Source organism: Astatotilapia calliptera, chromosome 5 (assembly GCF_964374335.1).
Source record: "Astatotilapia calliptera chromosome 5, fAstCal68.1, whole genome shotgun sequence".
Classification (NCBI taxonomy): domain Eukaryota; kingdom Metazoa; phylum Chordata; class Actinopteri; order Cichliformes; family Cichlidae; genus Astatotilapia; species Astatotilapia calliptera.
The window spans coordinates 12,060,333-12,081,463 of NC_137426.1; the positions used below are offsets into that span (position 1 = coordinate 12,060,333).

Consider the following 21,131-nt stretch of genomic DNA (forward strand, 5'->3'; position numbering starts at 1 on the left):
GTTAGACATTGACTTCAAAGTTTATCTTGCTTGTACTGTTCTGAGTTTGTGTTGATGGTTTAGAGGGGTTCAAATTAACCTCATTTGTCCCTCCTTAGCTCCCTTCTTTTCAGTGTCATCAAAAAAAGGCTAAAGATAAAAAAGTGAATCATCGGTGAACCTGTATACAAGTCATTAAAAAAAGACACTCCCTACAAATGATGTCATATCTAACCTCAGAATAGACATTTAGACATTTTCTACATGGTCAAAAGTGTGAACTGTTTATAAGTCAGACTGTTTATCATGCGTTAGGTTACACAGCTAAAAACTGGGGCTGAGGTAATGCCCACAGCTAACTCGCTAGTTGTGTTGGGGAGTCTAGTACCAAGGGTCAAAACATATTTGTCCAGAAAGCATAAAACAAAAGAACGACACTTCTGTCTACTAAACCTGACCATCTCTCTGACTATGTGAATATAAAAATGGATAAAATGTAGACATTTTCATTCGGTTAAGAAAGTAGCTTGGTCTCTGAACTGCATCCCTCTCTCAGGTTCTCCGCCATCCGTTACTCTCAGCCCGTCTTCAGCTGTGCCGGCCCTCGCTCTACCTCCCTGTATGGTGGGAGTCTGGCAAACACGACCGCGACCTCCTTATTGGGGCAGCGCGCCACGGTTTGAGCCGCACCGACTTCTACATCCTCAACGACCCTCAGCTGAGCTTCCTGGAGGCTCACAGGAACTATGTCAGGGGACACCCTGCTCACCTTCATCCTCAAAGCCACCATCACCCTCATCACACTGGCTTGGCGACTCATCCTGGCATCTCATCCTCCTCCTCATCTCATCCCCAGCTTCCTCATCCTCACTGCTGTCTGTACGATTCGGGACTCGGTCGCCACTCTCCTCAGCCTCCTGAATATCCCCACCAATCCTCTCATCACCACCACCATCATCATCACTCGCAACACCCTATACCTCCATCTGCTCCCTCTCCTTCCTCTTCCTCTTCTTCTTCTTCTCACCCTCACCTTCACCCTCCACCATTGGATGCTCATGATTCAGCTTCACCAAGTCTGGGAATAGTTCCTGGACCTCGAGGAGATTTCCTTGACTGTCCACCTTTGGATGAAACTCTGGAGCTGGGCACGCTACAGCATGACACCATGTCTGCAGATTCTTTACATGGAGGAAAGGTTTCCAAAGATGCCCTCAACGGTTTCCCCTTTAACTCAGCTGCAGGAGGTCAAAGCATGCTCAACTCATACGGTGTGGGTGGGACAGACCTGGATTCAAAACTAAGGAGTGATGTGCTCGTTGGTGAGCAGGGCTCGTCTGAGGAAACTGGGCTGATGGCACCATCAGTGGAGCTGGATCAGTTACAGGTATGCAGTGTTATTTGAGATAACTACTCTGATATTTAAATAAGACTTGTATAATAAACTATGTCTGTGATTGAAATGTCAACTGTATGGACTGCATGAGATGCTTTGTTTCTGCCCTAAGCAAAAAATTGAATTTATAGGAAATTTATAATTTATATGTTTTAAGCATTTTTATTGTCTGATATAGCAAATATCTGACGTTATGACACCTACTCGGTTAATAAAAATATAATAAAAATGTTTTTGGTCATCAACTAACCATTTGAAATTTAACAGTTCAAGTTATTCACATAGGTTTTCTTATTTCTGTGCTTTGACATCCTACACTTCTGTATTGCAGGCTCCCTGGGACAGTACGGACCACACTAGTCCTGCTCACCATATGTTCAATGAATCTGATCCAATCCTGGGTCCTTCTACCTTAGAGACGGGCTTCCTGGAGGAGGAGGATGAGGAGGCACAGGGGGGAGACAGAGGAGGGGAGGAAGGTGGAACTCTGGAGGAGTGTTTGGGCCTTCCGCCCTCATCCCCTCCTTCCCATCCATCAGCAGGCGATTCTGTTGAGCCACTGTCCTCAAGTTACATGCTCTTTAAGGTTGGTTTCACCAGCCTGTGCCCTCTGGATAACAGTGCCATCTTACAAAATAAATATAAAATGAATTTTAAAATCATCTTAAATGTCTTTGTGATCACAGCCCTCAAGATAACAATAATCTGAAACCCTTTTCATATTATCGGCTTAATGCTCAAATAATGTAATGCAATGTGTCCAGTGGGGCAGACGGTAGATAAACATGGAAAAATTGCTCTAACAAAAGAGGAAAAAGTAAAGGGGAAAATCTGTTGTAGGGAATACTGAAAACACAAAAGTGCTCAGCTGCATTGTTAACTGCTGACATTTTGCCTCTTCTTTCGGTTAGTATATTCAATGAACGGGTTGTGTTTCAGTAAAGCTCAAATGAATGCTGATCTTTGATGTTTGTCAGGGTCATATTGCTCAAAGTGAAACTATTCATTGTATTTTGCATATTTTACATTTTAAGATCTGTAAAACACATTTGCCAAACACTAAGGGCTGCACTTATCAAGTATTTGCCAAATTATTTTCTAAAATGGCATCTTTTCAAATTCTATTAGATTAGATGAAACTTTATTAATCCCTCAGGTGGGTTCCTCCGGGAATTCAGTTTCTAGTAGCACAGCACCGACAGAAGTTGCGTGTTACAGATACAATAGAGGGGAATAAGAGTAAAGATATAAGCATAAATATACCATATATACACATATATAAATACAGAATATCGTTAGCTTCATAGCATAAGTGCCTAAGTCATTGGACTAAGTCAATGACTTAGGCACTTATGCTATGAAGCTAACGATATATAATATGGATAAATAGGGATACCAGTGGATTGCACATTTGAGTGAGTCTATTGCACAGTGATTATTGCACAGTCGAATAGAAGAAAAAATATTGCAAAGTTTGCAAAAAAAAAAAAAAAAAATTGTAATAATTGAGAGAAAATTCTGAAAGACTTCTCAAAGATGGCCGTTTTAGCTGCAGTTTAACATCAATGTTAAAAAAATAGCATGTTAATTTTTATGACATTGGAAATGTTCATTATAGATTATGTTCACATCGTGCGATTTACATCTTTCCTTTTTTACCCCTCAGCCGTAAAAGGCTGATGGCATGTTGTTGTCACCCTGCAGGCGGCATGGACACGCGAGTTTGTGAATGTAATACTTTAGAGTAAGGCGACATAGGAGTTTCAAATTCATTTCACAAATGTTTTGATTAAAAATCTGGGATGAATTTGAGTCTCAGTGACCTCGACCTCAAGGTCAAAGGTCAAGTTTTCTGAAAATCTCGTGAATATGATAACTTGAAAACAAGGTGATGTAGAATTTTAAAATTGATACCATAGGTTGTCTACTAGGAGCTTGAGGGGTAGCACTGGTGTCGCCAGTATTTTTTTAATTGCAGCGATGAATAGCTTCGTGTGTGTGTGTGTGTGTGTGTGTGTGTGTGTGTGTGTGTGTGTGTGTGTGTGTGTGTGTGTGTGTGTGTGTGTGTGTGTTTTTTCTTTTTTTTTTAATCAATTTAAATGTTGGAAAGCTGCGACTTGATCACACCATCATTATACAAGTAAACTAAAGTTAATAATCAGTAGTATTATATTATTGCCAAAATGAGCAATGCCATTTAGGCTTCAATAAATCTAACACTTATATTTTGTGTCCAGGACATTGGTGTGAATGAAGAACCGAGTGCAGATCACACGGACCTGTCAGCAAGTCCTCCTCTGCCGTACGTACCCCCTCCTCCACTTTCTCTGTCTGACATCACTGCCCATGAGCCACAGGATGGACTGGGGCACTCTGATGTCTCTGAGAGCCTGACTAATCCTGTGGAGGATGGAGATGATCGGGAGGAAAGTACCGGCTTTGAGTTTGATGATAAGGAGGAGGAAGAAGTTGAAGACTTGTCAAGGGAGACCTTGGAACAGAATGTGGAAAAACAAAGAGACAAACATCTGGAAGGAGAGGAATGTAATCCAAACCAAGGTATGTCAAAGGGAAAATATTGAGCATAGTATTTAACCTACTTTTTTTTTTTTTTCCAGGAATGATCACAAATATTCAGTTTGTAAAGATGTACAAGTTGCTGTCATACATACATGTTAATATATCATAAATTATATCAGTTGCTAATGAAATGTCCTGATGTTTTAATATTTCTTTAGGCCGTATACACTATGGCAAAGCCTCTTAATAACTTTAAACCGTCTAATGTTTTACGCCCCAATCTGAGGATTAAAAAAATGAAGAGATAACACCAACCACTGCTATGTCCCCTACATTACATCTCAATGTTTTTTGCTTGCAGGTGCAGACCAAAGTTTGGGAGTTTTGAATCCACCCATGGAAGTGCCAGAGTTAGAAGGGATAGAATCAGAGTCTGCCCTTGGAGAACAGGGCGAGAGGAAGGAAGTCTTTATCCAAATGTCTCAAGACCTCGAGGGTCGCTTTGACCAAGCAGAGCATAAAAAGGACTCACCCCAAGACGTGCACTCTTATCTTGGAAAGCTCGAACAGGAGGGCAGCCTATCTATTGAAGAGCCTACGGAGGAGGTGGAGGGGTTGATTTTGTACCAAGCGGTGGAGGAACGGTCTATTGAAAATTCTCTTGACACTGAAGCATTGATGTGCAACACAACTGAAGAGTTTGTGCAAATGAAAGGAATTCCAAAAAAGTCTAGACAGGGCAGCTTGATGGGTCACACAGATCTAGCAGATCAGGTAGATGAGATTTCCGAAGGGCAAGAGGATAATGTTTCTCCGTTTGATGTTCCGGTTGTACAACCCTGTGATGAGGAGGAAGAAAAGCGTTTGAAACAACTAGATGTCAAAACCAATGAGATGGAGTTGGGTAGCATTTACTCGCAATTTGGACAGCTCTCCTGCCCTTCTGTTTCTGTGTCATCCCCTACACAACCATCAAACTCTACTGAAACCACCAGAGAGAGCAACAGCATGGAGGAAGCCAAAAATGAAGCCTCTATGGCACACTGCAAGGGTTCAGACGAAGACCTGAACTTGCCCGATGGCAGCAGAGACTGTAAGAATAACGCACTAAAATTCTCCCTTGATCAGGACAGCAAAGATAACCTGCTCGATCAAAATGAAATCAAAATGGGCTCAACTCTGCCTGTGAACAACATCGACACAAAACCATCTGACCTTAAATTTTCTCATTTACCCGATGGTGAGGAGAAACCAGAGCAATTGTTGCTACCAGTCAAGATTGAAGATACCAAGACACAGACTATTGAGGATGTTTGCCCTGATAGCTCTGAAGTCAAACACACCAGTTTCTTTTCCTACCCCGTAAAGTCAGAAGGATTGGTGACCAAAGCAGAGCAGTTAGAATATCCGATTAAACCTGAAACACTGGAGACTAAACCTGAAGATCTGAGCTTTCGTATGAAGCCAGAGCATTTAGACACTAAACCTGAATTTTTGCAGTTTGTAGCCTATGCAGGTGGCAGCGAAGTCAAATCAGAGGTCAAACCATTAGCTCTGGGGTTTAGTGCTTATCCAGAGAGTCCTAAGCTTAAGACCGAGGCAAAGCCTGAAGACCTGAGGTTAGCAGCTTTTCCTGAGACATCTGTCATCAAGCCTGAAGCCAAGGCTGAGGGTCTGGGGTTCACAAGCTACCCAGAAAGTTCTGAGATAAAACCTGAGGCCAAGCCAGAGGTCCTTGGGTTTACAGCGTTATCTGAGGTCAAAACTGAGACAAAACATGAGATGTTGGAGGCAGATAGCACAGTCCTGACCCCAAAGCTTGAGCAGAATGATGGCCTAGTAGAAACCTCAGAAAGTGCAGAGTTGAAAGGCCAAGTAAAGGAGGAGAGACCCAGTACACCCGGTGAGGATGCTGAGACTTTCATGAAGTTAATTCACCTTTCACACTTAAATTCATTTGTTTGTACTTAACCCATTTCCATTTTGCACAGTGCCTGTGGTCGAAGGGTTTTCTGCCAGCCCCAGGTTTGCAGCTCCCATTTCAGTGTGTGAGATTCCTGACAGCCTTCATGAAACCAGAGAGCCAACCATCGCTCAGCTGTTACAGGAGAAAGCACTGTACTCATTTTCTGAGTGGCCAAAGGTAAAATATATGTTTAACTATTACTGTAACATTCTCAGTGATGTGTTTACAAAATATTTAACAGTAGACGTTGATTCTCCCATGGTTAAAACATTTTTGACAGTAAAGTTAGAATAATTATTTTTATAAATTCTGCTCTTCCTCTTTTGCAGGAAAATGTTTTCGTTTTTGCCGATTAGAAGCAAAAATACCCTGTTTTGAGTTCTCACCGGCAATTTCACTGCTTTCATTTAGAGGACAGTGCTGACGCTGCTTAGAAAGTCTGAAAAGACAAAATGAGTTTTACATTTTAGCTAAATTTTGTGGCACTTGGTACACTTCTTGTAAATTAAGTTATTCGTGTTTATTAATTAATTTCTCCGCTTATTTTTATGGCCCCTGTAGGATAGAGTAATCATCAACCGCCTGGACAGCATCTGCCACGCCATCCTTAAGGGGAAGTGGCCTTCATCTAGCGAGCAGTATGACTCACCAGCCGCCCTGGCTGCCAACTCCTGCTTGGCCAACAGTTTAGCCCAGCACCACCAACACCGAGCAGGTTTTCTCTCCACCACGGCCTCGGGCTCTGTCCCAACCCAGGCCAGGGTGCAGCAGGCGAATCCTGCACTGGGATTTTCCATTCCTCCCCCTCTCACAAGACTACCTAAGGTGAGACTCGAAGAGTGAATGAATAAATTAACTCCCTTTGTTGCACATATCGGTGTATCTGTCATCTGTCAGCATTTATCTCTCCCATGCCATGGCTCATACAAGTTGTGCCCAGTTTGCTTAAAGTGCTAACAAGGCTGACTTTAGACTGACTATAATCAACTGACTGACCAGGTCTTTGCAAAATGCATCATGAGTCTGACCGAGTTTTTCATTTTCTGCTAAAGATTTTGTTTGTTTGTATGTGTCTCCTTAACTCTTCATTGTTATGTTCTATATAAAATATAACTGCAATAGTTATAAATAAAACTATTAGCACTGGGCACCTCTAATCCACACCATTGCTTTGTTGCTTATTGTGAAGTTTCCTGTCTCAGTAATGTGTACTGTTGATAATATAAATGTGGAGATTAGACTTGGGCAAGTTGTCATATATCTATAAAGACACATTTCATATATGCGAGAGTGAGAATAATGACCAGATTTGTGTCTCTGCTCTGAGTTTATATTCTGGCTGCTTAGCCTTCAGCGTTTTTAAACCAAGAGGTTTGTTTACAAAATGTTTGACACCATAGGCCAGCGAACAGATGGATTATGAGCTGTTTGTTCCGTGTCTCATACTTTCAGATGTAAACAAGTTAACTTGTCAGGTGCCTGAAGCAGCATCCAAAGATGACACACTCACTCTCAGGAAAAAAACAAACAAAAACATTTTAAATATCTAACAGTTTTACCCAGGTCTAGTTGACAGCCGCCACTGTGTTGTGTCTCAGTCCATATGTATGTTTAATAAAGCCATCATCTCTCTCCCATTCTTGTCTACCCCTCACCCACCCTGTCCACCCTGACAGTACATGCCGCGGGGCGGCGCATGCGGGCGCGGAGCTTGGCGCCTTACCTCCTTGCCTCTGTTACAGGAGAGGCTTGTGGCTCCTGCCTTCCTCCCTGAGCTCAAACGAGCAGGAGGTCGGAGGTCTTTCGACTATGAAGCCGCTGCTGCGGCAGCTGCCAAGGTTTTAGCTGGAAAATCTGCATCGTCATGCCACACTGCTGTTACCACAAGCTCCAGTAGTGATAAAGCACCCGTGGTTGCTCCGCCCTCTCACCGTACAGGAGCCATATTGATAAATGGCTGGCAAGAAGCAGCCATAGATCTGACCAAGTCTTCAGGAGAAATAAGCACCACGAGTAGCATTGGAACAAATGAAGCTGTGGTTGCACCAGGAATCAGCCACCTCAATGCTGGTGCGGGCAGCAGTCATAAGATACCACCGCCACCTCCCATCACGGCCCCGCTGCCAGGCCCCGTGGGAATCGACATGGCCGGAATTCTGCAGGCGGGGCTCATCCATCCGGTAACAGGACAAATAGTTAACGGGAGCCTGAGGGGAGATGATTCAATGAGGAGGAGGAGAGGGAGGAGGAGAAATGTGGAAGCTCTGTACTCTGAGTTCACCAAGAGCCGAGGACTGCACCTCCCTGAATCACAGGTGGGTAGAGGGAGGAGGGCCTTTTCAGAGTAAGGGCATTTAGAATAGTTGCACTTACTTCAGAGTGAAAGAGAAGCACCACCGAGAACATTTTGGGGACAAAAAACAAAAGATAAAGTTGATTAAAAAAGAAAGAAGAAAGTAAATCTTGTGTTATCTATATGTGTCTGTCTCTCCATGTACAGGGCCGGGTTGAGGTGATCAGCCACTCTTCTGTTTCCTCCTCCACCTCCTCGCCATCCCCCTCTCCCTCAGAGCGACCTGCAGGTCCTCCCACACCGTCCTCCTCTTCTACTCCCACCCCAACCCAGACACCTCCTCAGCCAGAGATTGTGGCCATTGACAGAGAGGCAGCCGGCAAAGGTCTAATTGAGTGGCTGAGACAGAATCCAGGCTACACCATGGATCTGCCGGCATTTGCTCATGTAAGTCGAGGATTTCTAGGATTGTAATGCTCTAAATCCTGCTGTGTTGTATTCTTTATATTTTGCCTTTTCTGTATTGGAATGTCCTCTGCTGAGGCTACAGTTGAGCACTTATTCTTTTATGCTCAGATTAATTGGCACTTACAACCTTTTTCCCCATCTACCCTCCCTGGCTACTGTGCAGTCTGGTGCAGGTCTGTTGCATGGTTTTGTAGAGCGTCCCAAACAGAGGAGGCATCGCTGTAAAGATCCCACCAAGCTGGATATAAACTCTTTGACGGGGGAGGAGAGGGTCCCAGTTGTGCACCGCGGCACTGGACGCAGGGTAGAAAACACACACAGACGCGCATATAAAATACATGAAACACAAAAATCAAATAAAAGTGTTCATTTTAAAACATAAAACTGAACCAATGAAAGTTCAGCCATGGGAAGTAGAAGGATTGCTGTGTTATTGCTTCCTTTGCTGCAGTTTGGTGGCGCTTTGCTGTCCACCAATAATACAGGCTGCCTTTGAGTAGGGGAAGCTAGAAAAAGCCTACATACAATTTGATATCATTGCAACTACACTGTGCTGGTTTTCCTACTTTGCAGCTTGGTGGTGCTATGGCTCCGGCCATAAAGGAGCTCTCTAGATGGTTGGATGCCAACTCGGAATACTATGTGGCTCCAGACTGGGCTGATGTGGTCAAACACTCTGTGAGTATGATACTGTGTAGCATTGGATGTCAACAGGGTGTGTTTTGCCCCTCTCTGACATCAGTTGTAAAAGACAACGAGCCCCAAGTGTAACATTTCCTCAGAAATGCCATGCACATCAAGCCTGTGTAGCAGGATATCACAGACTGCAGAAGGCTGACATAAGAAGCTACAGATCTTTTTCTGATGTAGAGAATCAGGCATGAGTTGTAATTACTGCCACTTTTTAGGATGTTTTTGTGAAAGCCCTGAAAATTTTGAAAATCTGTTGCGCTGAAACTTATTTCACTCTCATTCAGTTAGTTGTATAGTTTTCATGCTAAAACAACCAATTGGTGCCATACTAAAAATGCAAGTATGCAAGCAAGTAGATTTGGAAAGAGATGTAGCATCATCTCTACTCTCACAGGAGTGTCAGACCAGTGAAAGACTAAAAAAAAAAATGATGCTTTTAATTGTCCTTTTGAATTTTCCTATGGCTGTTCTTCTACCTGCGATACTTTGTCAGTTCCAGTTGTTCTTGTGCACTAATGTGTTGTCTCATGGCCTCCTCTTGCAGGGTTTCCTTCCTGAAGGGAAGTTCTCTCGGATCCTCACAGAACCCGTCAACAAGGACCCAAGTTCCCGCCGCCGTGGACGTCGACCTCGCAGCGAAATGCCTAAACCTCTCCTGTCCGTCTCGGACTCTTCCTCACCGGGTCTCGGTCCTCCTCTCTTCATGAATGGTGGTTTGATTGGCAGCATGGACTCCATGGTGGCCATGCAAAGTCTCCGCAGTGGTATCCCTGGAATTCCCATCTCTGGGATTATGGCAGCTGGATTCCCGCATGGTTTCCCTGCAGCTGTCTCAGCGGGAGGAGCTGGGGGGTCTGCCGAAGATGCCAAGAATGGTCTGAGTATGTTACCCATGATGCTGCATGGAATCCCGCACCCCCATGGGGCTGCAATCCCACAGCATGCTTTGTTCAGCGTTGGCACCATGATGGCACACACGCCACCGCCACCTTCTCCTCATCCCAGCTCCTCCTCCTCCTCGACTTCCTCCTCTTCTTCAGCGTCTGCTGTGAAGGTCACCACAACAACTGCACCGTCTGCAACTGAGGCGGCCAGCCCTTCTTCGACAACGCCTGCAGAAAGAGAGGGCAGCGCCCCTGCTGCTGGTGGCGAAAAGGACAGGACGCGGGAGGAGAAAGGCGCTGCAGAGGCTAACAAACGACCAGTAGCGGCAGAAGCAGCAGCCATCATTACCTCCACCACCAGGGCCCACCTCAGCTCTGCACATCTTGGAGCTGGCACTGGCAGCCATCTTACCTTCAACCCTTTCCTAATCCCGGGCATGTCCCACGGTTTGCTTTACCCACACATGTTCTTGCCACATGGTGGCATCATGGCACTTCCAGCCATGCCCCCTGGTGCAGTTGATAGCTCTCCAGGCAGCCCCAAGAGGAGAAAGAAGAGAGGAAGAGAAGAAGGCGAGCGAGAAGAGGAGAGGGAGAAGGCAGCAACTGGAGATGGAGAGGAGAGAGAAAGTACAGATAAGGCTGGTGGTACCTCCCACCCAGGCACCTCTTCATCTCCCTCCATCCCCTCTACCTCAGCTTCAGACCCAGACCCAACTCCAGCTGACGAGCTCCAGACTGGGCAGGGGAATGCAGAGGGTGGGTCTTCAGAGCCCCAGGAACCGGACTCCAATGACCACACTGAGGGAGCAACAGAAGACAATGAGAAAAGATCGGAGGAGACAGGAGAGGAGGCAAAGGAGGAGGAGGAGAAGCAGGACACTGAGGAGCAGAGACAAGTGGAACAAGAGGATGCATAGAGGAGAGGAACTGCAGAGGCCTGAAGGACAGCCCACTTCCTGCTCTCTCCTCCTGTCTCCTTTGTTGCTCTCCTTTCTCAGCTGAGCAACAGTGTAAAATTTGTGCCGTGTCTGTCAGTCAATGTCCATGTAAAGACTTTTATTATGATGATGACTAATAATGATGACGATTATATTCAGCTCGGTCATGTTTATATACCAAGACCCCACCCACCCTCTCCACTCATTCATTGTATACAAAGAAAACTAGTGTAAAAAATGATCCTCTCTGTAGTGTTCTCCTTCATTCTCCATTGAGACTGAGTCGGGAGGGATACTTCTCAACAGGAACACACCCAACACACACCGAATGCAACCTGGCCTGACCAAGAGCAACTCTGACCGTAGTATTGATACCGTTTTAGGCTCAAGGTGAGCCAAGGTGGACAGGCAGCTTTGGTTTTCGCCTGGTTTGTATGGACACAAGGATGACTGGGAAGGTGGGGCACAGCTGCCAGAAGTGGTTTTTCCGAAGTTATTTTTCTCACCACAGTTTGGAAATTCTGAAAAGCTCATGCGGGGGAGCGATTAAATCTTGTGTTTTGACACACTCCACTAAATCTAGGGAAATTTGTGCAATGTTCAATGTTCATGCCGACTAGATTAATCTAAAAGGAGAACAGTCATTCAGATATGACACTAAAACACCTTTTCCTAGTTATAGTAACAGAAAAAACAACCTAAGTATCTAAATATGCAAGAGCCAGTGTCTGCTGCAGAAACACAACAGACCCACAAAGATTTTAGAGAGTAGCCCTTTTGAAATGTATCTAAATCACGTTGATATGATTGTGGGCGTTATTGAATAAAAGTATGTTTAGTGCATTTAAAAAGGCTGCCAAATTAGAAGAAATTAATTTGTCTCTACTAGTTTTATACCTAATAAAGTTAACAAAATTGTGAGAATAATGTTAACTAGAAGATCACAAAATACGAGCCAGGTTAGTCCATCCCAGTCACGAATGTTAAATCCTAACTTTAAGATATTCTGCAAGTTCTCCATGCTTTAGATGCATATTTTATTTTAATTATAATGTTATCATGATTCTTAATATTGTGTTGCTGCTGCAGTAACTCCTCCATAAAGTAGATCACAAAGATAAATCGAACTAGATTATGAATCCAGATTCCCACAACAGCAGTACAGCAGAAATTCTGAACAGCTATCAAGAGAGGCTTAGGCATATGCTTTCTCATTTGCTTTTCTTTATAAAGGCAAGGAACAATCATGAGATTCATTTGTTTTATTACTTTTATTAGCTCATGTAATTTTATTTTTTAACTCAGCCACAAAGTCACTTTGGGAGACCCCCACCTCCCTCCCTTCCCCTCAAGTGGTTAGCTCTAATCAGAAAACATGAAAGGGCAGGAACATCAACCCTAAGCTCATCCTGGCCACCAGGGGGCAGTAGGAGGTAGATGTGATATCCTGTCTTGCAAACACAGGAGTGGGGAGGAGGGCTGTGGGAGAGTAGAGGAAAAGAAGGTGCTCTTTTTTTTTTTTTTTGGGTCCCTTGGGGTTCATCAAGTCCTAAATTGCATTTACTTACAACAAATCAGGTAACCAGCATCTCATCAGGAACAGTGCAAAATGATGCTGCATAATGATTACAATCATGACCTGTAGCATCAGTCGGTCATCCCCCCCACTGTCCTTTTCCTGTTTTTCTCCTTAGTGTGTTCAGAAAGAAATTACCTGTGCTGTGTCGATCATCTGTCCAGGGAAAGGGAACAGTCTGGTTTTTGTTTTTTTTGTTTTTCTTTTTGTTAGTTTTTTTGTTTTTTTTTAAAGAATGAAGAACAGATAAAATAGGGAGAGGAGGGATATGGTAGTAGTATGAATCACTCTGGCTTTCCCCCGTCACATTAATTTTAATAGCAGTTCATACTAAGAGTTTCTAAATATGTAAATCTATCGCTGTATATTGCTGATTTTGTTTTTTTGTTTTAAGCGCACCATTGATTTCTTCATTGTCTTTACTTTGTTCCTCCATTAGGGGGAAGAATACTTGACATATGCGCAGAGGATTTTTGCATAGAGCTTAGTCCCAGTTTTTTTTTCTGTATCAAACAGACTGTACTGTACATTAAAAGGATGCAAGTTGCTGGTTTTATTCAGTCTTTTCACGACAGGGTGTGTATTTTGGGGGTAAATGTCAGATGTTTCTGATGTAACGTATAACTTCACTTCTTTTTGTTTTCATATATGAAAACATTATTTTTGCACAATGTCTTTTTGTGAATGTTAACCTGTTTCCGTGTGGTCTTTTACTTTCCATTGTGTGTGTGTGTGTGTGTGCGCGTGAGTGTGAGCGTGCGTGCGTGTGTGTGTATGCGAGAGTGTGCTGTAATGGGAGAAAGTGTGTATGTGTGCATGCATGCGCACACATTTTGTGGTGGAGCAGTTTCTACTCTGTTTCGTCCTTACAGGTCACATTTCTTGTTGGGGAAAAAAAAACAAACATAGTTGTTGCCTTGTCACAAGTTTGTGGCTACATATAATTTATTATACTTTTCTTTTGCTTTGCCAAACTTTCACCAAATATGACATTCTTTTTCTGTTAGTTTCATTATGTATTATTCAAAGTAAAATGCCTTATTTAGCGAGTATTTTTTTGTATAGATGTTCAATTACATCTCCTTATTAGGTCATGTTATTGTTTGTCTTTCCTTTTTGTTTTTATGCGTACACGGCGTTGGTGATGTGCATTATCTTCAGAAGCCAATAGTAACGGAAGGTACCACTGCTCAAATCGCTACATTTATCCCTAAAAGTCAATCAATCATCCCTCAAAGCACAAATGGAGAGTTAACAAAAAGTGACTGTTTGCTTACCAGTGCCTCTAAAATTGCTTTCATTTCTCTTTTTGTGAGCCTCACTTGCACGCTATCTTGACTTCACGTTTCCAGTGTGGCGATTATCTTTTGGAAAGTGGTTAACATTTGAAAATCTAAGTGTTGGATTTTATCATTAGATGATGCCATGCTGTTCTTTAAAGGGAAATTCTGGGATTACTCAGTCTGGATCTAAATTTCAGAGTCTTATTGAAGAGTTAGGGTTAGCGTCTGCAACTTTCAGAATCCCAAAGTTAAACTTGTAGGGTAAATACCGTGCACACTTTTATTGACTAAAGCTGTAAAGTTAATGGAGATGAGCGCTGCACCCTAGCTGCTCTGCAGTTCACTGCTGCAGTCGTTTTTAAAGCTTTTTTCTTTGCACTCAGAGCTGTAATTATTCATGCTTCGTACCCTGACCTGTTACATTCTTAGCAGTGTTTAGCTTCTCAAATCTCCACAAGAAATCTGCTGATAATTAGAGGAATAAGACACAAGCTGGGAAATATCAGAATTTCCCTTTGAGGAATGCTACTTAATCTTTTAGAATTCTCTTCCTTCACGGGGCCTTGTGTCTGGTATCCAGCACATCTAGGATGATAATGCGCACACAGTATGTATGCAGCCTAAGTATTTGATTGTTGTCGTGTGTTATTCGAGATTCCCGAAAGAGCAAATCAGAAGGGGAAGCCAGTCGCTTTGCACCACAGATGATTTATCTCAAAGGAACGGGCAAGCGTTGCGTTCCAGAGGTCATGTGTGCACATCATTTGCTGTTAATGGCTTATTCTTGTGCAAAAACTTGTGAAACAAACTTGCAGGTGCAGTATGTAACCACAGCTCGGGGGCGGGGGGGTTAATCAAGTCGACTGGCGATGGCTCTGTATTGTCTCTTCGTGTCACACCATGCCTTCTTTAACAGTGTTTTTCTTTTCATTGAAGTTCTCGTTGGTTAACTTAAATGTTCTTCAAAACAGTCACCTCAAAAATGTAAACGTTTATCTCTTATCATAAAAAAATGTATTTATTGTACAGTTCTCGTCTTTACGTTGTTGACTGACCAGTGGCTGGTTTTGTTAAGTTTTCTCAAAGACAAAAGCATTTTGGTTCACGTGGAATTTAAAGTATCTGGTAATGTCACATGCCCTGTTTTTTAATTTGTCTTCTTCTTCCTTTTTTTTTTTTTTTTTTTAGATGTAATTACATCAAAATTAAATGGTTAAGAGTTCTTAGAATACCTCCTCTTTATTTTGTCTGTGAAGGTTCTCAGTCATCCAGGTCATCGTAGTCGAAGGAGCTTGCTAAGAAAAGCGTCTGGACTTCTTTAAGTTACTTGAAGACGTTTCACCTCTCATCCGAGAAGCTTCTTCAGTTCTAAGGTCAAATGGTGGAGAGTCCCAGATATAAACCTAGTGGGAGTATCCCCCCACAGAGGGATGTTCAATTACTCCCACTAGGTTTATATCTGGGACTCTCCACCATTTGACCTTAGAACTGAAGAAGCTTCTCGGATGAGAGGTGAAACGTCTTCAAGTAACTTAAAGAAGTCCAGACGCTTTTCTTGGCAAGCTCCTTTGACTCCTCTTTATTTTCTTTTCATAGTCCCCACGGTAATCCAGCGTGAGCCACCCTTTGGTACAGTCTGCAGATGCAGGATCCTTTCTAAAGCTGCAGTACAGTAGCATACTTTTTCAAAAACCTGTTTTTATTTTTTCCTCTAGAACGAGAAGATGACTGAAAACTAGCAGGTTTTGAAGCTGACATTGTAGGGAATCTGCAGTTCAAACAAGTAAAGTACCTGAAGAGTCTGTCAGATTCATGACGTGTTAATCATGCATTTAAAGTTCAAACTGCAAAGTTAGAACTCTGAAAATATCTACAACATCATGCAAATATATCGCACTAAATCTGGTTAAGGATGTTATATATTTGTTTCTTTCTCCATCCTGATAGGCTCAAACTAACAGGTTATGAAGTCTTTGTGTTATTTGACAGTGTTCGAGGTTACATTAGGGAATGATGAGTCTTATTCATTTCCATAGTTCAGGCCTCCTATGTGGCTTATTAGAAGAGCACCCCTGACACGCAGCCTCAGAAGTTAAAGAACCCCTGAAAACAATCCATAAAAATAAAAACATTAGAACTTATTTTATTTGTCAAGCCAGTCATTACAAAAGCTGAAAAATATCAGTCTCCATATGTGTTTTTTCCAGTTCATTGCAATCGAATTTCACAGACACTAAAATGTTTTCTTGGCAGAAGACAAAACGTGAATTATTGCCCCGGCAATTATTTTCTTCTCCTTTGTCAACTTCAGACATTAATGTGGTGGAAAAGCTGTTACCTTTTGATATACACTCGTACTACCAGAAGTCGTCAACATGGGTTTATGTCGAAAGTGACAGGAACACCTGATCGTAATTTATCTTTGAATTAACAGCCATGCTTTTCTTGAATTTGCTTTTAGCTCGTTGCACCATCTTACCGAAGGGAAAGTGTCATTTAAAGTTTGAAGCGACCATGAGATTTAAAAATAGCATAACTGCAGTTTAGGTATAATGATGACAAATGGTGAAAGGCAACTGTAAAATAAATCTTTAGACTGGATCTAAAAACGTCACCACCTTTGTCCAGTTCATGTCTGTGAAACTGCCCTCCAGAACCCGGGGCAAGTTGAATATTTGACTGTTCGCAGGCCCTCTCCAAGCACTGCTGAACCAAGTGCAACGTAATTCACCAGGCTGTGATTCACTGGCTGATCCTGAAGTCAGAAACCCGGTCATTAATAAATAAGTTATGTGGTGGGGTTTTATCTTTTTTTTTCTTCTTTTTTTTTTTTCTTTGTAAGTATAACTCTGTATTCCCATGTGGACCAATCTCATGAGTCAAAACATGGTATGTGTGATCTTTTATTGTGCAATAAAAGATGACTTTCAACTTTCTGTTGTCCGTGGAGAGTAATTAACTAACTAAACATGGATATTTTAGCTGATATCCTTATGTAATTCTGGTGTTTTTGCTTTTCTTTTTTAGTTTATAGACTGTTCTTGCTCAGCTTTCTGCACATTGTGTACTCGGAAAGATGCATTGGCCTTGTAATGCTGTTGTATTAGTTAGCAGCAATGTGAAAATATGTTTGCTGCTGGTGTTGTGTAAGGGAAGACCTTCCACTTAAGTCATATCTAAAGGATTCAATAGTGAGAAGTACTTAGACTGATATAGGAACAAATATGTAATCAGGAAAACAACATTTTGACATTGTGACTTTGGGTATTAGTAAAAACCCTTAAAAATATTTACAGCAGATGAACACTATCTGGATGTCATATTCTGGAAAAATGACCTGACACAGGACCTGAAAGATTTATCTGGCCCTTCATGGTCTAAGTGGAAAATTGGCTGCTGAGAAGCAACACTTAAGGAAAAAGCAGGAAGAAAAGGCTGAGGTTACACTAGAACTGGACTGAAAATCAGTGGCAACAGGTCTTATGGAGTGAGGAGTCCAAATTGGAAACTTTTAGTTCAACTTTTATGAAGGACATCAGGAGAGAGTTATAAAAGTGAGTGCCATCTTTAAAACACGGTGGAGGCTTTGTCATGGTTTGGGTTGCATGGCAGCCAGGAGTGTTTGGGATCTTGTCAAGATTGATAGAGTTATTGTCACAGAAAAGTACTGTCTGATCCAACATGCAGTACCATCTGGAAGGCAACAGTTTCATATTTCAGTCTCAATCACACAGCAGAACAGATAATGGAACACTATCAGTCATGGTTTGGCCTCCCCAAAGCCTGGACCTTAACATTATTTAAGCACTTTTTGATCATCTCAACAGAGAATGGAAGGAAAAAGGTGGCCAACATCCAGAGAAGAGCTCTGAATGTCCTTCAAGAAGCCCGGAGAACTGTTCCTGTAGACAAAGAGACTTCAGTCTGTTAAAGGTGAACAATATAACATGAAGATTTCTATTAGATACTTTGAGTGGACAAAAGATCTCACTCAAACAGATCAACTCAATTTAAAACTGCACAATGGATGCCGCATCAAAATAAACATTTATTGAAATGTACACTCGTGCTGTGGATAAAAAAAAAAAATACCACTTTGTCCTTGAAATATTGATAAATACATGCAAGCAAGCTGTTAAAAGACAAAGCCATTTATCAGCTCTGGAGAAAAAAGAAAAAAAAAACAGAAGAAATACCCACATATTCAATCTTGCTACACCAACTATGCATACCAAGGTATACTTGTGCATATCAGACAAGCCAGGGGAAAATAAAAGAAAGAAGCTGGCATATAACTAAATAAAATTCATAGTGTGAGGTTAAACTCTGTAGTAACAAGCTTGAATATGTGGGACTTCTAAAGCTTTTTTAATTTTATAGAGATAGTTTGGTTTTCATGTTCAGGCTGCTGTGACAGTAATTTCCCAACTGCTGAGATAAATAAAGCAAGTCTTATCATTTTTAGGTTCACTGGAATAGCAACTTTAGAAACTGCAGAAGAAAAAGAAGCAAAGAACAATTTGTGCTCTTGCTAACATTATTTTCTGTTGGATACTGACAGCTTTGTTGTGGTTATCGTAGCTATTTTCTTAAACTGATTCAAGTTACAGTTATATTAGTTTTATCATGATAATGAATAACAGACACTTTATACACAGTCTTCAGGAGCTCAAATGCAAGTAAAGTAAATAATTTGTAGGCAATGTTAGCCTAAACTCTGGAAATAATGCCCATCACTTTTTTAAAAAGCCTGATATTTATGTCATGCTTTTTGCTTTTATAACATCTGTCTTCAGTTTTTACTTTGTGAGCTTCAGAAACGTCTGGGTTGCTTCTGCTGCATTTGGCTAAATATGAGTAGAAAGTACTGCTCTACACACATCAGAGTTCAGTAAATACTGATGACCACGGGAAGCAAAAGCACACCTTTTGCACATTATATTGCAGGTACACTTATGAGCCATTCCAAGCTTTTGACGTGCTCTTTTCTTCACAAATTTCATATAAATAAAATTGAACTGAATATTTTTGCAGTCCAATTTGATCCAAGTTTCTGTCCGGTCTGTCTGTACTAGAGCTGCTCTGGCTTTTGTCGTCTGTCTCTTCTTGGGGCTGATGGGTAGTTTCTGGTTATTTCTCTCATGTAATCTTCTCTTTGTGCTTGGATGATGATATGCCCACCTCCTGTTCTTTACTTAGCTGGATGCTGTTTGTCTTTACTATTTAATAATCCTTTGCTCACCAGCCACTGCTCCTTTCTATGCACGACCAGGACTTTAAGCTTCTGAGTTATGTTGGGGGGGTTGGGGGGTTGTTTGGGGTAGGGTGTGATTTATTTTTAAGCCCCTTAATTTATTAATAAATACTGAAGAAAAGTCAAAACTGTACATGAAACTTAAACCTACATAAAATAGGTCATCTGTAATTCCTATGGTATTTTACTTCAACCTCTAAAATTAAATCTGCACTCAATATTAATTATATAACTGTAACTTGAAATTTCTGCTAAACTGATGAAATGACCAGAGAAAATGTAGCTGTGAAACAATCTGTGGCTATAAAATCACTAAAAGATAATTATTTGAAAATCTGATTGAGAGATGGTTCATATGTTGCTCCTGCATGGGAAGCTTGAAATTAGCAATTTTTTTTTTTTTTGGGAGGATTTCAGTCCAAGGAGGCAGGTTAATGGTTGCTTTACCTGGTGAAGGGAGAGTTTTCCTCGCACCAAGCTGCTACTTTAGACAGTTTTAATACACTAGTGAAAAGCACGACCTCTTAGGAACTTTTAGTTCAGTCTCGATTTACAGTATGCTTCTGACCGCTTGGAAACGATACGGATTTATGACATATTTTCATATATGTTCCATGTTACATCGTGTCTGTCTCCCCCTCAGGGATCTCCATGATGTCTTTGCTCCCCTGTGGTTGTTCTGTTTCTTGAGTTGCCAACGCTGTCGCTGGTGTGCAGTCGTAGCCGTTTTCGTTCCTTCTTCTTTCCAAGTCCTCCTTTTTTATTCTGTCTTCTTTCTGACAGATAAAAAATATAAAACAAGTCAACATGAAACATTAAATATCACACATGGCACATCTGCATTTCAGATCAGTTGTCTACATGCATATTTTTTTATCATAATTAAAAGAAAAACTTTATTTAATAACATATATGCATGTGTATATACATATTTATGAGTATATTTAGTGAATAACACACTAGACAGCTAAAGTAAATGGAAGGATTTTTTTTCTCCTGTTCATCATAATTTAGACATTTATAAATAAATCCAGTTATTCAGTCATAGTCTGTGTTGAAGGTGAAGAGAATACTTTTAAATCTATATCAAGCTAATTTTGATGCCTTATTTAGATGAAAATGTTGTCATCATGTTTTTATCTTAAAACACACTAAAGTAACCAATAACAGTTTTTGCAACTCCTGAATCGAAAGGTTAATAATTCCATTATAAGACACTTACTAAACGTCAGCATTGTTTTAGTGAAAAGTGTCTAAATAATACTGCAATAGAAGAAATAAAACTTGAAGAAATCTGAGCTTGGTGATTGGAAAAAGAGCAGAACCTAAAAGCTTTTACATCTAATAACTTTTTGCACTCCTAAATGTTTCAGAACTGTTTTCCATCTTTCCATCCATTGTGTTTGGTTTAAAGTGAAAATTTAAAAAAGGCTTTTTGAGGTGTCCTTAAACACAATCGGTTTGGAAATCACTACAGTAAAAAAGAACACTTTTATGTTGCAGTGTGACTCATCAGACAGTAGTTTGTCTTCTACCTTAGAAACCCATCAGGCTGTCTTAAACCTAAACAGCTTGATTCATCTTCCCAGTTGGTCTCCACTGGCTAACCCTTCCAGCTTTGTTAATAATTTACTTAATGTGTGTGTAAAATGTTCTGGTCTTGGACAATTACTGTATTCTGTGACCTGATGCTCTGAGGTTCTGTTGGCTGACGGTCCACATCAGGCAGGTTTCAGTAAAATGTTCTCAGTGATGTTTAGCTGCTTTGATAATGGGCCGTATGTTTACAGAGACAGGAGAAAGCTTTTAATGCTCTTCAGCACTGATCTGATGCATTATCTGCTGTGGACACACATGCATCATATGTAATGTCATTTA

General features: G+C 41.4%; 2 protein-coding genes across 4 annotated transcripts in view; one reads left to right on the forward strand and one right to left on the reverse strand.

The window, feature by feature from the left end:
• Positions 1–11,298, forward strand: part of chd6 (chromodomain helicase DNA binding protein 6) — a 91,854-nt gene extending 80,556 nt beyond the window's left edge. For all 3 annotated transcript variants that reach the window (XM_026167272.2, XM_026167271.2, XM_080301695.1), the window contains 11 exons: positions 536–1,366; positions 1,707–1,961; positions 3,613–3,934; positions 4,257–5,798; positions 5,887–6,038; positions 6,423–6,686; positions 7,538–8,176; positions 8,362–8,601; positions 8,786–8,926; positions 9,196–9,300; positions 9,860–11,298. In XM_026167272.2, coding sequence (XP_026023057.2) covers positions 536–1,366; positions 1,707–1,961; positions 3,613–3,934; positions 4,257–5,798; positions 5,887–6,038; positions 6,423–6,686; positions 7,538–8,176; positions 8,362–8,601; positions 8,786–8,926; positions 9,196–9,300; positions 9,860–11,119 — 5,751 coding nt within the window. In that variant the 3' untranslated portion in view covers positions 11,120–11,298. The remainder of the gene's footprint in view (positions 1–535; positions 1,367–1,706; positions 1,962–3,612; positions 3,935–4,256; positions 5,799–5,886; positions 6,039–6,422; positions 6,687–7,537; positions 8,177–8,361; positions 8,602–8,785; positions 8,927–9,195; positions 9,301–9,859) is intronic.
• An 8,366-nt stretch (positions 11,299–19,664) lies between these two features.
• rspo4 (R-spondin 4) overlaps positions 19,665–21,131 on the reverse strand; it is a 32,443-nt gene continuing 30,976 nt past the window's right edge. Inside the window, exon 5 of the mRNA XM_026167278.2 lies at positions 19,665–20,029. Coding sequence (XP_026023063.2) covers positions 19,893–20,029 — 137 coding nt within the window. The 3' untranslated portion in view covers positions 19,665–19,892. The remainder of the gene's footprint in view (positions 20,030–21,131) is intronic.